This window comes from Dendropsophus ebraccatus, unplaced genomic scaffold, assembly GCF_027789765.1.
Source record: "Dendropsophus ebraccatus isolate aDenEbr1 unplaced genomic scaffold, aDenEbr1.pat pat_scaffold_641_ctg1, whole genome shotgun sequence".
Classification (NCBI taxonomy): Eukaryota; Metazoa; Chordata; class Amphibia; order Anura; family Hylidae; genus Dendropsophus; species Dendropsophus ebraccatus.
The window spans coordinates 60,358-77,921 of NW_027210240.1; the positions used below are offsets into that span (position 1 = coordinate 60,358).

The 17,564-nt window shown below is 44.4% G+C and overlaps 1 protein-coding gene across 1 annotated transcript in view; it reads right to left on the reverse strand.

Moving 5' to 3' along the window:
• LOC138778119 (gamma-butyrobetaine dioxygenase-like) overlaps nt 1-16,387 on the reverse strand; it is a gene marked incomplete at its 3' end in the record, with an annotated part of 76,740 nt that extends 60,353 nt beyond the window's left edge. The window contains exons 1-3 of the mRNA XM_069956375.1: nt 16,166-16,387; nt 11,488-11,915; nt 58-172 (exon numbers count right to left, since the gene is read on the reverse strand). Of these exons, the coding sequence (XP_069812476.1) occupies nt 58-172; nt 11,488-11,871 (499 nt within the window). The remainder of the gene's footprint in view (nt 1-57; nt 173-11,487; nt 11,916-16,165) is intronic.
• Between the last annotated feature and the right edge of the window lie 1,177 nt (nt 16,388-17,564).

Consider the following 17,564-nt stretch of genomic DNA (forward strand, 5'->3'; position numbering starts at 1 on the left):
CCTGAAAAGTTCAGTAAAGTTTCCATCCAAAAATATTTTTCACTTGTTCTCACATACCTGAAAGAAAAAGCTCCTTTTGCATCTCTGCTCTTGACTCTTTCGAAAAACATCTCTTCTTCAGCCATTGGGCATCAAATTCACTTTGGTGGTCATCTGGCCATGTAATAGACACCTTTGATGGTAGAGAACAAAAAGAAAAACCTATGACGAATAATATGCACATAGGGTTTTGTATAATATGACTCTGTAACATAGTGTCAGATGGGTAATTGTCTGTCAGGAATATAAGAAGATCTACTAAAAATCCCTGTATGGCTCTGTATAAAATTGGAGGCATAGGTAGCTTCAGTATGGGCTCCAGAAGTCTTTTGGAGCCATATTGTGAAGCACCTTTTATACTTTCCTGGCTAGTCAGGGAACACTGATCAGGAAGGCCTCAAGACACCACTGGTGTTTCCTGATCATAACAACGAAGGAAGGAAAAAAAATTGTATGTGCGGAGTATGCACACTGCAGAAGGTGAAAATGTTTTTTCACCTTCTGCAGGTTGCAGTCAAACACAGCCCCACATTTAATTGTATGTGCTCCTGATAAGGAGCACATGCAGTTAAAGGACCAGCATCAGCACCCGGTGGTACTTTCCCTGGTGCTGTCGTAGGCTCGGACTACCAAGCAAACCATGTGGCTCTCCAGACAGTTTCTGGATGCGCATCTGCTATCCATGTCATAACTCTGGACAATTATGGGACATTTCCTATAATTTCCAAGCCTATTTTCTGGTGTGGACAACCTGGAAGGGTGTCCTTGCCCCATAGAACCCTATGGGTCAGGGAATTTATCTGGATTTTCTCATAAGAAATTCGGATAGATTTCCTGAAGTGTAAAGGTAGCCTGATCCTGTACGATTGTGAGTTTGTACAAAGTACAGAAAAATTTGCTATACTGGGTATTAACAAAACTGGGTAAAACACAGGTCATTTACAACCTATAAAAGAGAACATTTGAAGACATTAAAATACACTATTTACTGTAATGTATTTCACCCTACAATTACAGTCGAGTATTTCGCTAACTTTCATAATACCAAGCTTTTTTTCTCTTGTATAAGACAGTAGGGCCTTAAATATGGATTTCTATTAAACTATTTGAACCTTTTCTTATCTTATGTGTGATGAATAGGCCCCAAAATAGGAAACATGAATGTTGGTGAAAGACTGAGAAATAAAATCCTTCGCTCTTCCCTAAAACTACATAATGAAATTGTCTATTTTTTTTTCTTTTTTCAAATTTGCATTAGTTTATTATTTATTTTTGTATGCATTGCAAAATACAGAGTGTACAAACCATACTATAAGAGCGGCATGATCTCCTCCTCTTTATTGACCCTGGCCCTTTCATATCACAGTCCAAACTGGGTGATGGACTCTTGTTTTCATCCCACATTTTTACAACTTTATTTTAGGAACTTGCTGAAAATGCTCCAGGCTGACAAGTGTTTTTGCTTTTTCTTAGTGGCGTACAGTTCAATTCTTTTAACCTCACAGGTTGCTAGTTAAAGCAGTATCTGATTTAGCCTCAGTGTAAGTGAGGAAACAGTGCTGTAAATCTCAGACAGGATACATCATTATTGTGTGATCTTCTGCCCTCTTAACTCATAACAGGTGCCCATAAGTTCTGTTCTCCAGTGTGTGAAGGATTACTTTGGTCTAGGCAGCTGTCTTGAACCTTTCACCAGACTATGACTTCACAAAAAAAGTTCGAGAAAATTTCCACTTCTTCATAAATCTTAGCGGATCACTTTAATGTTCTGGTTCTCGTAGTAATAATTTATTGCCTTGTAATACGTTTTTTAAAAAAGATTAATGGGCAAGGCAGCCATGTATCTTTACCACACTCTTCATCGAAAGCAGTCATTATGAATAGCCAATCTAAAAAAATTATACATTTAGAAAAAAAAGTAAAAAAATCAGATCCCCCAGTATATTATATATACTAAAAATAGTACATTTACTGTTCAATTACAGATGCATCGTCATTATCTTTTATGATTTTTAAAGTGGTGGAATTTGGGTTAGGATAAAAGGGCTTGTCTCTGGACTTCAAATGTAGACACCACAGTCTTGTGATCCCCCTGGGTCCTGCTCCTGCTGATGTTGCTAGGGGTTACCATGGCCAGCAAGGAATTTCTGCTGAAGTTACTCCTTCAGGGGAAATGCAGCATTACAAAGAGGTCATTGTGGCCTTCCTTGTAATACGAAAACTGCTCACCCTCCTGAATGAAAACCTTTACTATGGAATGGATCTGCATTCTCCAAGTTTGCTAGTGAAAATCTCTTATTCACTGCAGTGGAGCTGTAATGTGTTTTGTAAGGATGGGAGACTAATAGTGTTGAGCAGATATGTCAAAATGTTTGGGTTCGGCAATGATATCCAAACCTCAATGATTGGTGTTTGATTGCCCACAGCAGCAGAAGTTTTATGCGGCCCTAGGGCTTCCAGATACAACGGATACAACCTATGACAGATCTGCTCAACCACAGACGGCTTTGGGGTGTGGGACCTGTGTGGTTGCACAGGATGCATCACTTCTGGGCAGCTGGGGGGGGGGTTGCGCTCTGGAAGTCAGACAGCACATCTAACTTCTAAGACATTTCTATTTCTAAATTAGGTAAGCTGTCTGTCTGCCTGAGCAACCCACCAGCTGGCCGCCCTTCTCCCATAGTGGTTTGTCTCTTACCTTCTCCTCTGAACTGTATCATGATGTCACCCTGTACCCGCATGTCACTGTTGGATGTCATCTGGAGGGGTAGGAGGCTGTATGATTTAGTCTATATGACTATTATGTGGTCTCAGCAGAGGCAACAGGGATGGAGGTTATTTGTGTGTCGAAAGAATGTTTTGCGCAGGGCCCCATCTACTCAAAGGGTATGTGCACACTAAGGAATCCGGGCAGATCACCCGCCGCGGATTCCGCAGCTTTCCCCCCGCTCGCGGCTGCATACATCTGTGTCTGTGCCATAGACTTCATTTTATTGACAGGCACGTTCCACCGTCCGCCCGAAGAATGAACCTGTTTCCTTAGTGTGCACCAGGGGCGTTGCTAGGGTCTTAAAACATCCGGGGCACAGGCCCCCTGAGTTGACTTCTCCAGTGACGTTACACACACACTATATATATATATATACGCATGTGTGTGTATAACTTTTTTTTTTAAAACAGATGATCACATAGGCTAGTATTTGAAATTGTGACTCACAGTTGACGTCTTCTCTGATCAGAGTCGCTCACTTTTCTCTTTCTTTTCCATTCGGCCCCAGCCATAACCCTTCTCTCCAGAATCTGCCAGGAAAAACATTTTAGGCTCCTTGCTCCAGCACACACAGTGATTAGGTCTCCTCTGTGCCCTATATGCCCTAGCTGTGCTCACATAGTATAGGCCTTCTCTCTACCCCCATATAGTTGTAGCCCCCGCCCTTCCCTCTGTGTCTGCATACATTATAGGCCTCAACTGTGCCTCGAAATAGTATAGCTCCCCTGCTCAGCATCCTTCCTTATATAAAATAGCCCCCCTGCTGTGCAGCATCCTCATATAAAATACCCCCGCTGTGCATTATTCCCATATAGAGTATCCCCTGCTGTGCACCCAAATAAAGTAATAATGCTCCCTGCTGTGCTCTCCCACATTGTTAAATGCCCCTACTGTGCCTCCATATAGTAATAATGTCCCCTGCTATGCTCCCATATAGTAATAATGTCTCCAGCTGTGCCCACATATAGTAGTAATGTCTCCTGCTGTGCCTCCATATAGTAATAATGTCTCCTGCTGTGCCCACATATAGTAGTAATGTCTCCTGCTGTGCCTCCATATAGTAATAATGTCCCTGCTGTGCACCCAAATATAGTAATAATGCCCCCTGCTTTGTCCCCCATAGTAAAAATGCCCCCACTGCTGTGCCCCCTATATAGTAATATAGCACCTACTGTACCCACCATAGTAAGTCCCCCCTCTGCCTACAGTAAACCTGCCCCCTACACACACTACTACCCCATCTGAGCCCCCCATACACACACACTATTACCCCCATCTGAGCCCCCCATACACACACACTATTACCCCCATCTGAGCCCCCCATACACACACACTATTACCCCCATCTGAGCCCCCCATACACACACACTATTACCCCCATCTGAGCCCCCCATACACACACACTATTACCCCCATCTGAGCCCCCCATACACACACTATTACCCCCATCTGAGCCCCCCATACACACACTATTACCCCCATCTGAGCCCCCCATACACACACTATTACCCCCATCTGAGCCCCCCATACACACAAACTACTACCCCCATCTGAGCCCCCCATACACACAAACTACTACCCCCATCTGAGCCCCCCATACACACAAACTACTACCCCCATCTGAGCCCCCCATACACACAAACTACTGCCCCCATCTGAGCCCCCCATACACACACTACTGCCCCCATCTGAGCCCCCCATACACACACACTACTACCCCCATCTGAGCCCCCCATACACACACACACTACTACCCCCATCTGAGTCCCCCATACACACTACTACTCCCATCTGAGCCCCCCATACACACACACTACTACCCCCATCTGAGCCCCCCATACACACACACTACTACCCCCCTCTGAGCCCCCCATACACACACACTACTACCCCCATCTGAGCCCCCCATACACACACACACTACTACCCCATCTGAGTCCCCCATACACACTACTACTCCCATCTGAGCCCCCCATACACACACACTACTACCCCCATCTGAGCCCCCCATACACACACACTACTACCCCCCTCTGAGCCCCCCATACACACACACTACTACCCCCATCTGAGCCCCCCATACACACACACTACTACCACCATCTGAGCCCCCCATACACACACACTACTACCCCCATCTGAGCCCCCCATACACACACACACACTACTACCCCCATCTGAGCCCCCCATACACACACTACTACCCCCATCTGAGCCCCCCATACACACACTACTACCCCCATCTGAGCCCCCCATACACACACTACTACCCCCATCTGAGCCCCCCATACACACACTACTACCCCCATCTGAGCCCCCCATACACACACTACTACCCTCATCTGAGCCCCCCATACACACACTACTACCCCCATCTGAGCCCCCCATACACACACTACTACCCCCATCTGAGCCCCCCATACACACACTACTACCCCCATCTGAGCCCCCCATACACACAAACTACTACCCCCATCTGAACCCCCCATACACACAAACTACTGCCCCCATCTGAGCCCCCCATACACACACTACTGCCCCCATCTGAGCCCCCCATACACACACACTACTACCCCCATCTGAGCGCCCCATACACACACACACTACTACCCCCATCTGAGTCCCCCATACACACTACTACTCCCATCTGAGCCCCCCATACACACACACTACTACCCCCATCTGAGCCCCCCATACACACACACTACTACCCCCCTCTGAGCCCCCCATACACACACACTACTACCCCCATCTGAGCCCCCCATACACACACACACTACTACCCCACCTGAGTCCCCCATACACACTACTACTCCCATCTGAGCCCCCCATACACACACACTACTACCCCCATCTGAGCCCCCCATACACACACACTACTACCCCCCTCTGAGCCCCCCATACACACACACTACTACCCCCATCTGAGCCCCCCATACACACACACTACTACCCCCATCTGAGCCCCCCATACACACACACTACTACCCCCATCTGAGCCCCCCATACACACACACTACTACCCCCATCTGAGCCCCCCATACACACACTACTACCCCATCTGAGCCCCCCATACACACACTACTACCCCCATCTGAGCCCCCCATACACACACTACTACCCCCATCTGAGCCCCCCATACACACACTACTACCCTCATCTGAGCCCCCCATACACACACTACTACCCCCATCTGAGCCCCCCATACACACACTACTACCCCCATCTGAGCCCCCCATACACACACTACTACCCCCATCTGAGCCCCCCATACACACACTACTACCCCCATCTGAGCCCCCCATGCACACACTACTACCCCCATCTGAGCCCCCCATACACACACTACTACTCCCATCTGAGCCCCCCATACACACATTACTACCCCCATCTGAGCCCCCCATACACACACTACTACCCCCATCTGAGCCCCCCATACACACACTACTACCCCCATCTGAGCCCCCCATACACACACTACTACCCCCATCTGAGCCCCCCATACACACACTACTACCCCCATCTGAGCCCCCCATACACACACTACTACTCCCATCTGAGCCCCCCATACACACACTACTACCCCCATCTGAGCGCCCCATACACACTACTACTGCCCCTATCTGAGCCCCCCATACACACACTACTACCCCCATCTGAGCCCCCCATACACACACTACTACCCCCATCTGAGCCCCCCATACACACTACTACTGCCCCAGCCTAGCCAAACAAAAAAAAACATTTTACTCACCTGTCTTCTCCAGCCAGTCAGCCTGGCAGTGAGGTCCGAGGGGGTGACGGGTTTGCGGCGCGGGTCCTGGAGGTGCGCGTCTGTGGCTGCTGGATCCCTCTGTTGGCAAGGATTCAGGAGGGGGAGTCCTTGTAAGTGGGGGAGCTGGGGTCCACCCGGGGTGTGGGGGGGCTGTATCTGCGCCAGGGGTCCGTGCGGGTTCCAGGGGGTGGGCTGTATCTCCCGACACGGCGCCCCCTGTCAGCGCAGATTCCGGGGGGTGAAGGGGCTGTAGCTGCGGCACCGGGGTCCGCGCGGATTCTGGGGCAGGAGGGGTCTACAGCTGGCGGCGCCCTGTGCTGACGTCCTGGGAGCGCAGGAGAGAGGCAGGCCGGAGCGTGCAGCGTCCACTGCGGCCCTCTGTCCAATAAGGAGCGGGATGACGTCACAAGGCGTCCGGAAGTGGTGCCGGCTGATCCCACTCCCGCGGCCCGCCAGCACTGAAGTAACAGCAGCCTGGGGCCTCTGATAGTGATCTATCTCAGACCCGGCTGCTGTTATTTCTGTGCTGGCGGGATCAAAAAGACTTTCGGGGCTAGGCTGAAATCATTCGGGGCTTTGGCCCCGAATGATTAAGCCTAGCGACGCCACTGGTGTGCACATACCCTAAGGCCGGCCCTGTGCTCAACACTAGAGATTGACTATCGAATCTGAGAATCAAAGGTCCCATACAGAAAGGCATTTTAACTGACCCTGCCATACACTTGCATATGTTCCAAACAGTGAAAGAAAAGAGAATCAATATCACTTTTTTCTGGTGGTGGCTTATATCCAACATGACTGGTCCCTCTCTCCTTTTAGATCTGCCTTCAGGAGAAATTTGGCTAGTCCTGTCATAATTGGTGGGTTTTCAGCGAAAATATATAGGAAGTGCATGTCCCTAAAGGCTGTGGATACCTTTGAACCTTTTTTTATTATGTAATTATAATTGCTAGAAAAACATTTTTTCTACAGGTCTTTGTTAAAATTGTTACTTATTTTTGTTTCTACAGCCTCTACAGGGTGGTGTATGAGCGCTACATTCTTTCTATATGTATACACAGGCTATATGACGCTGCCCAGCAGACTGTGGGAACTGTCCCCCAGGGTTCCTCTCCCCCAGTCTAATATCTCAGGTTGGTGTGTTAACCAGCCTTTTTGTTGTTTTTACTAACACTGAACCAGCAGACGGTCCATTAGACTGATAGCCTCATTTTACTTTTCTCTAAGTAGCAACTAATACATATTTTTTTTCTATTCTTTTACTTTCATTGCAGCCTTTTTGTATTAGCAGTTGGTTGGTTCCATTGAGCACAGACCGTGACCAATCACATACGTGACAAGACAGAAAATGTTTTAGGGTAGAAACCCACTTGACGTATTTGCTGCGTGAATCAGTCTTAAAAATAAGCAGGCAAAACGCAGGTTGGCTTTATACAATTGTTCTGCGTTAAAATACGCAATTGCGTAATTTTGAAGCGTGAAGCTTGTTGTTAGCAAAGCATCAGTTGTTAACAACCTGTGCAAAAAACGCATGTAGCTTCAAGCTTCAAAAATACGCAATTGCGTATTTTAACGCAGAACAATTGTATAAAGCCAACCTGCGTTTTGCCTGCTTATTTTTAAGACTGATTCACGCAGCAAATACGTCAAGTGGGTTTGTACCCTTAAGGTAAACTCTGCCTTTAACTTTTTTCTTTAGCTACCAACTAAAGCTCCAGTGCATCAATATCTTGTGGGTTGACACTATTCCCAGACCTGTCCCTTTTATCGGAAATGTGATAAGGTCTAAACACTGGCTAAAATAGTAAGACTTGTATTGATGTTAAATTTTATAGGGAGAAGTATCAAGACTGGTGCCAAGTTAAAGTGGAGTAGTTCCACATGGAAATCAGAAAAGCTGCGGATTTTACCTTCCAAATGGCCTCATGAAAAATGAGAGATGGAATCCCCCCGTTACTCTGTTTACTGGGAGAGTAGAAGAAATATATGATGTACTTAATCCTGTAAAACAATTATTTGCCCATTTTTATTCTAAATGGATCTGTTCTCTTATTGTACAGTACAAAGAGCGTGTGGTTTCCAAAGTATATTCAAGTTAATCATTCATTTCCTTTATTTGCAATGCTATAATGGCTGCATTAAAGCAGTCTGGGTTAATTGCATAAATACCCACATGGACCATTAGAGAAGGAAAAAACAACAGCGATTATTGCATCAAAGTCACTGAATGCTTTCATTGGGATTATCGTTAAAGGATTACATGGTTTCCTTCGATTTATGTGCCCATCTAGCTTGCAAAATAAATATTTATGTGAAGGAAAGGAGTCACTTAAAGGGGTTTTCTGATTAAAGTTTACTTGTCCCCTATTCACAGAATTAGATTGCGGGGGGTCTCCCCATGCCTCCCGGGATCTCTCTACCGGCAACCCTTAGACAGCTGTCTAAAGATAAGCCCTCTTTCGTTTGGTGGAGATTTTGGTTGGTCAATGACCTAAAGGGCAGATGCAATCGGTGGCAGCTCTTTTCCTTCTGGAGGAGAATTACATTGCATAGATTTTCTCCAGGCAGCATTGCATGGTCTATAAGGGTGCCTATATAGCTTGGCAATCTCCATTTCGCACTGGTCACCATACAAAGTACACAGCTCTTCTGAAATTACTCCCCATCCTTCTACATCCAAAGCCAATTTTTCATATTATCAACTTGTAGTACAAATAGTTGAACACTGTCCTTCTATTCCAATCTGTTAGTAGATATTTATTGGTTTCTGCTCACAGTTCCTGCTGTCCATTATTGTTTTACCCCGAAGCAGTCTACATGTTACTAAGTTTCTTATCTACAATGTGGGCCTGACATTTGTTTGTAATCCTCAAGACCTTGAAGTTTTGATGCTTGTTACTGAAGGAAGTTGGTGCTCAGTTAGCACTGATTTCCATACATCTATCCCAGCAATCTTTATTCCCTGTGGCAAAGTGCTGAAACAATGAAGGAAAATTGGTGACAGAACAGATCCCATGTTTTGTTAAGGAGTCTGTTTTATGTACGGTGGTTCTAGCTGTGATACATGAGTCTGATAGAGAAGCACTGTATGCAATGGTTTGTGTGAGTATGAATATCCTTATTGTATGTTTTGACTGACACCCTCCATGATATTAAAGAAATGATAATCTGATGATCATTGTTTTTATTACACTGAGCGATAATTGGCCGAAACGGCCCATTTGGCAGGTCTGTGTAATGGGGTCCTTAGCATGAGCTCTGTGCAGTAGAGGAGGGGACAATTGACTGTGTACAATACCTGCTTCTGTGAATGTCCAGGGGATCTGCACTGTCCATACACAGTAAATTTACCAGCAGCTCAGCATCTCAGCAGCAGCAGCAGTGCCCAATGTAACCTTGGCCTTGCATTGCTGTTTATTATTTTTCTGCTTAAAGTGAATCAGGAGTCAAGTATGTTGAAATGCATCATATTGATCTGATGAGTTACACAGTACACTACTATTAATGGCTTGTTAGGGAGAAGAGATAACTGATGCACTTGTTTTGCAAGATGCTTTAAAGCAAATGTATCATTAGATACATCGCTTTGTTTTTTTTACATGAATGGATTGGCGCACTCCTTTTTTTGAAGCATCGCCGGTCTATTCCTGAGCACCCACTCGGCATGAACCGACCCCCAGTGTGACGATCTCCCCTCTGTGACGCGGCACAATTAGAATCAATGGAGCCGCTCCCAGTGCTTTATGCCGTGTTGATGCTCAGGAATAGACTGGCGCCGATCCATTCAGGCAAAAAACACAAAGCAATGTACTTGATGATACATTTGCTTTAAAACATCTTGCAAAACAAGTGCATCAGTTATCTCTTCTCCCCCACAAGCCATCCCTATTAGTGTACTGTGTAACTCATCAGCTCAACATGATGCATTTCAACATACTTGACTCCTCTTGCTCTATAACCCATTACAGGTACATTGGACAGCATGTAAATAGTTACTTTTTCCCTAAAAAATATGTTATATTCTACAGAATTAAGACTGATTTAAGACCAAGAATCAGTTCAGAAGTGTACAATACCAGGTTTTAGACAAGAGGCGTATTTTAGTGTGTTTCCCCGAGAATAGGACAAGTGTCTTATATTTATTTTTGCTCCCAAAGATAGGCTAGGTTTTATTTTCAGGGCATTTCTTACTTTTCCATGAAGAAGAATTCACATGTCACATGCACAGTAGGGACAGAATGTACGGTATAGTGGCTTCTGGCCACAAGGAGGGGGCTTACCACAGCACGCTCATACAGCATGTACAGCGTACAGTATGGCAGCAGTTGACGGGATAATTGCAGACTGTGTGCAGCTCTACATCTTGCAGTAGAAAACGGGGATGGTGGCAGGTGACGGGCCTCTTGATGCCTTGCCTGCACATTTACAAGTGACGGCTGCAGAAGGGAATATTGGAGTTGGCGGCAGGTGACAGTTTTTAATGTCCTGCATGCAGCTGCACTACAAGGGACGGTGAAGGAAGGGAACAACAGCAGCAGGCTAAAAAGAATAACATCTGCATGTCCTGATGTTTTGTTTGGCAGGTATGCTTCTTAACTAAGACTCTGCTAGGTCTTACATTTTTTTTTCTTCTTCTTTTTTTTTTTTTGGGGGGGTGGGGGGGGGGGGTTGAGGCTTTTACGTAGTAATTCAGCAGAACCTCTACCAGGTCTTATTTTTAGGGGATGTTTTATATTCGGGGAAATATGGTAGCACTGGGACAGATTAGATTTGCCGGTAACATATTCTAAATTGAAAACATTTTTTCGCCAGGTTTGGATTAGAACAGGATGGATTATTTTGTAGTACTGGCACGATGGGGATAAATGCCATCAATATGACCTTATGAAAACATGAAAGGTACCTTATTTGTGTCTGTCAGATTCACATCTCGTAGACCGGTGTTCACATCCAAATTCTCTATGGGGAGTTTTCTCGCCTTTGCAGATTGAAGGAAGCATTGAGGACATTGACAGTTATCTCTCAGCCACACATATGGGTACAGACTTTGTCCTCCATCCTCCCAGTGCACACAGACAAAGCGCTGAGCATCCAAAGTCTCGACATTCCGAATCATGGCCTCTGTGGGATATGTCTGTTTATACACAGGAGCACTGTGCTGCCAGCGGGAGAAATATAGCAGAGAACTACAAGGAGAACATTTGTTCCTTTGAACGTTTAGTGATGCATGTGCTACAAAGAATTGGACTTTGCACCGTAATAAATGTTTGCCTACAGAAGCCCACATTGTGTATCAGCCTTCACAATTCTTAAAATTCCCCTTGAAGAAGTCTGTAAAAAAGAAAGAAATATTTGTATTACTCCAAGGCAGCCAAGACACTGGAACATGAAAATAAAATATACCTGGAGTTTATTTCTAACAACGTATGAATCAAATAATGACGGCAAAATAACCTAGGACCCAAGAACCTTGTACATTTAAGGTTGATACCAATACAACACTCTGACTACGTGGTAAGCTCTTGCAATATACTAATCTATCATGGATGGTCTTGTTCACTGAAGTGATCATATGTTGGTCTCCTATAGCCTATAGTGGATAACATGGACAGTTTCTTAGTTCTGGTTATTGGACTTATTTTGGTTATTAGTCTATGGAAGAGATGGTCATATTTGTTTAAGGAAATGTGACCACTTTAAGCAGGAAGTATCTTCTAATATATAAGAAATCAAGACTACATCCATAGAATGGCTTTACACACAGTGTCGGACTGGGGTATCAGGGGCCCACCAGAGGAAAATATCCTGGGGGCCCAGGGAGAAACAACATGCCAGTCAGTGTTTGTGCAGGCTCTAAAGCTGGTGGGGAAAAAGCTGTTGACCTAGACCCTAAACTTGATCTGAGGACTCCTTATCATCTTAAGAATCATTGTCAAGGAGCCAGTTCTGACTGTTAAAAGAGATAGCATAGTCTTAAAAACTGTATAACCTTCATCTTTTGTTAAATCTTGCCAGTCTTTACTAGCAGAAATAGAGAAGATACAGTTTCTCTTGACTGTTGTAGCTTAAAATCTAAGGCAATAAGTGACATTTATACACAAGTTACTTCTACAGGAAATATTTCTACGATATAATGGCCAAAGACCAAGAAGAATATGTTTGTCAACATCTTATGTGCCAAAATTGCCATCCCGGAACAGGCCCAAACCTCATGGAAATGCCTCCAAACACCCATTTGGGAGGAAGGTTTGTATATTCCCTGTTCATTAACAGTCTGGTTCTGTGGATTGATCTAGCAAAATTTGTTTGTAAAGAAAGGTACCCATATGTCCCACTTACCCTATCCATTCTACGTCAGCACAAGTATAATTGTTCAACCCTTGTATGTGAAATCTGACAGATGAATAACCTTTTTATGGCTCTGTCATGGACTTTATAGAAACATATAAGACTGATGACCACCTGGTTTATCTATGTTTTTTTTATTTATATTTTTTATTTTTTAACTTAGCATTGATATATGTTTCTCCCAGACATGCTTACATTGACATACCATGGTTTACCAGCCACATATGCTGGAAGTTAGTTCCAAGTATCTATTAAATCAGTTTGTAGATTGATGATAAATCATATGGTGTTTAAATGTGAATGTCCCCCGTTTGACAAGTTGACATCAGCACATATGTATATCATAGCTCTGGACAATGTAATATGGCACTCACAGTAGTCTATAGAGCATCATATTATACTGCTATACGCTGCTGTTTTCATGTTACACAGTCAAAAGGAGTTTTTTTTCTGGAGTGCTCCATTAATAGGGGGAATTTTTCCCTAGAACAAATGTTCTGTATTACAGTACCCAAGGGTGTAACTAGAAATGGCTGGGCCTGTAGCAAATTTTTGATTGCTCCCCTCCCCCTAACTAAGTCATCAAGTGTGGTCCTAAACCTATGTTACATGGTTATAAACACCCCCCCCCACACACACACACACACACATATATTAGAGGGAGTATTATAGCACCAGTATATAAGGAGCAAAAATGATAACCAAAATTATTACCATACATTATTACGATACCTATCACCATCACACTGACCAAATTCTGTATACTGACACCAATATTACCAATAATACTAGTATACTAGGGACAACTATTACCATCACACTATTACCACTAACATTACCACCATACTGTTACTGACCATATCCAGTATACTTAAAGCCCTATTAAACAAAGCGATTATCAGCCATTATGGCCGACAATCGCTGTCAGCTGATGGTTGTCTTTTAACATCTTTGAACATGTTGAAAGACAAAAGACAATGATAGCAACAAACTGCTGCCATTGCACTGTATAGTATTAGCAGCGGCAGCAGACCACCGTTATCTCTTATGGGACAACCTAAAAATCATCCGGGGAGCTCCCCTGCAGCACTGTAATCACTTATGGTCTACACTGGAAATGTCTTCTTTGAGTGAATTACCCTCATATAGTGATTAGTTCCCTCTGTATCCATATAGTAGTTAGACCCTTCTGTGTCCCCCATTAGGATCCTTTGTGCCCCTGTATAGTAGTCAGACCCCTCTCTGTGCATCTGTATAGTAGCTAGGCCTCTCTGTGCAGATAGCTCACCTAGCAGATAGTATCCTCCATGTTGCTATTTCTCCCTTAGGTAGTGTTGCTGGTAGGTATGCATTCCCCTGTAAGTAACCCCGCACAATAGTAAGGCCACTAGTATGTAGTATACCCCCATGTAGAGACTCCACTGTAGGTGACCACCCTATGGTAGTTACAACCCCAAGTAGTTATCTCCTGTGGTACTTAGCCCTCTTCTGTAGGCATCTCCCCTGATAGTTAACCCCTTTCCCTCCAATGTAATTATCTCCCCTAGTAGTTAGTTCCCCTCCTTTGTACTCCTCTCCCTGGAAGGTAGTCCCCCTTTTCTTCATGGTAATGAATCTTCCTTGGTAGTTAGCCCCCCAGGTGTGCTTTCTCCGGTTAGCCACCTCCCCTGCATGTAGGCATCCTCCTGCAAATGAACCCTCTCCTCATGCATTCAACCCCCTGTAAGTTACCCCACCCACCATGTGTGTATCCCCCTGTAAATTAACCCCTCTCCCATCATGTAGGCATTCCTAACCCCCTTCCTCCTCAATGCAGGCATCCCCATGTGAAAAGAAAAATACTCACTTAGCTGCAGAATCCCTCGCTTGACATCCCTTGTGTGCAAAAGCACTGCGGGAGGAAACAGGCTCTTGTGGCCAGAGCCACAATGCTGCCTCCAGACACAAGAGTGGTTGACAGGTCTCTGAGCCATTGGCTCCTGATCCTGTCAATCACAGTCCTCTATTTAGCTCGTAGAGAAAGTGTTGGATCCCAGATCTTCGGCTGGGCTTTTTGCAGCACCTGGGAGGCATGCTCAGTGACCGGGTGCTGCAAGCTCAGGGGGCCCGGCTCCCTGATGCAGCGGGCTCGGTAGAAGCCACTATGGCGGTAATTCTGCCCCTGTGTGTACCATATGAAGATATCATAAGCCATATGGATCTGAAGCTGTAAGGATTATCAGCCAAACTATGCACTATATTAAATTGTGTAGTATTTCGGAGAAATATCCAGACTAAATTTACCACATTTAGATGTGATCTAGGGATTTTTTTCTAAACGAAATCACTTTTTCCAGCCTTTTTTTCTATAAGAATATGCTCACACAGTTTTTTTTGGAATGCAAAAATGTTCCACAAAAACTGCAATTCGCACTGTTAATTTTGGCGCAAGCATTTAAAATATGGTGGAGTAAGTGACATGTCACCTATCATTTGTTGGGAATGTGCATCTAAGGCTGTCTGCGGAGTCTGAGGCTACCTGTGAAATTACTGCCAAATCTAAGAAACGAAAGCTGAGCTGTGATTGGTTGCTATCTGAGACAAAACATGTGCCAGGCAGGTTTAAAGGGACATTCCCAGCATCAAAACTATCCCCTATCCACAGGCTGAGATTGGCAATATTTGGAAGCCCCATATACTGTACATGTGTGCTTTGCTCCAATCATTGAAGGGACAATCTTTTTACTTCTTTCTACGTCCTTTCTTAGGCTCACGTTGTTTGGACCTGCCACAGATCAGCTTGTGATCCTGACTTTTGAGGGCACAATCCATGTCCATTTCCACATGACATGACCCTTTGTGAATTGAAGCTAAATTCCTGCAATATTACCTGTAGTCCTCGCAGACTTTAATCTTGAGGAGTTTTTGAAAATGTAAAAATCTACACCAATTGAAAACGTTTAAAAACCCAATAATTATTTATGACCTCATGAGCAAAAGACAACTAGCTTTCCACCTTCTTGCACATCTGTTGCTTCTGTTTTCAACTATACAGATCTGTTACACAACACAAATGCAAACCTGAGTAAAACCTTACACTCTATACCAGCACTGGTCCTAGAGACACTAGTATTACACTTTTCTATTTCCAGGACTTCCCTTCCCCCAACTACTACAGCAGAATTTGTATTTCCTGCACATGGTATTGTATATTGTAAGAGCTGAGCGCTGGAAACATAACACAAGCACAGTACCTTCTGATCTACAATAGTTCTGTATCTGTTCAGCTTTATAGCCTTCTGAATATCAGCAATACAGAGTCTGGTCTATGAACAGCACAGAAAGTAGCTTGGCCCCCGGCATTGCCTTCTGTTGTCTTAGCCTCTTTCCCTTTCAGTCTGTCCCTTCCTGTCATACTTAGTCTTGCTGGCTGATTATTATTCTGATCCAGTCATTGGATCCCAGGCGCACAAATCCAGCCCTGTGCTTCTAGTAATATGACACCTATCGCCTGTGCACAGTGCAAATGCATATCTCTGCCTTCCAGAGTACTCAACGGAGGAGGAGGAGGAGGAGGAGGAAGAAAGCTTTTGTGAATAATACAAACATTAAAATTACTCCGTCAGTGATCAGTCTACACATATACACAAAATATTTATGTAATCAATTGTAACAAGCATCAAAACATCTTGAAACAGGTCATAATACTGTGAATGACTGTTTCAGAGGAAGTTTAAACTTACTAACACTTTTTTAGATTTTGTTTTTTAAGGGGGTACTTCAGCTGAACTTTTTTTTCTTCCAAACCACTTGTTTTCATAAAGTTCTATTTGTTTTGTAAATTACTTCTTTTGGCCATGTTCACACAACGTAAGTTCTGCAGTAATCACGGCCGATGCAACAATACGGAACTTACGTTGTGCTGAAGGCTGAGGGAATCCCGGACGGAGTGTATACTATGTGTATACACTCCGGCCGGGATCCCTTGCAGCGCCGCAACAAACTGACATGTCAGTGGAGTGTACGACTCCGGCCGCTTGCTCCATTATGTGCAGTTGGGAGTTCTGATGTGGGCACGCACGGATGCGCCTGCATTAGAAATAAGCGGCCGGGTCACAGAACAGCCGTTCTCTTAAAACGTGTGAACATAGCCTTATATATATATATATATATATATATATATACACACTGAAGGTACAGTTGCTCATGGGTGACAGGGTGACAGTATAAAGTCTTCCTTTGGCTCTCTACAGCACAGAGTAGAGATGGGCCAATGATTCAAAAGCTAGGTTTAAAAGCCACAGCCCGCATAACTCTGGCAGCCGGGTCGTGACATCACCATGTTATCCAGGAAGTGAAGCCTTGATGCAGTAGTACTGTAAGTGTATGGAAAAAAAGCACTTTATAAGCATTTCCCGTAAATAAGTGTTTATTGGTGATTTGTATAACTTTGGGGGGGGGGGGGGGGGGGGGCAATACAATACTTTAATAACAATTTTCACCGGACTTCTCCTTTAAGGACTTTTTCTGGAGTCACCTTTGGTAAATGCAATGATTTACAAAAATGTTAGGGCTCACATAGGAAACATGTTGTTTGAAATGACCATTCAAAGCAAATCATAAATTCCTATTTCTGCTTTGTTTATTATTTTG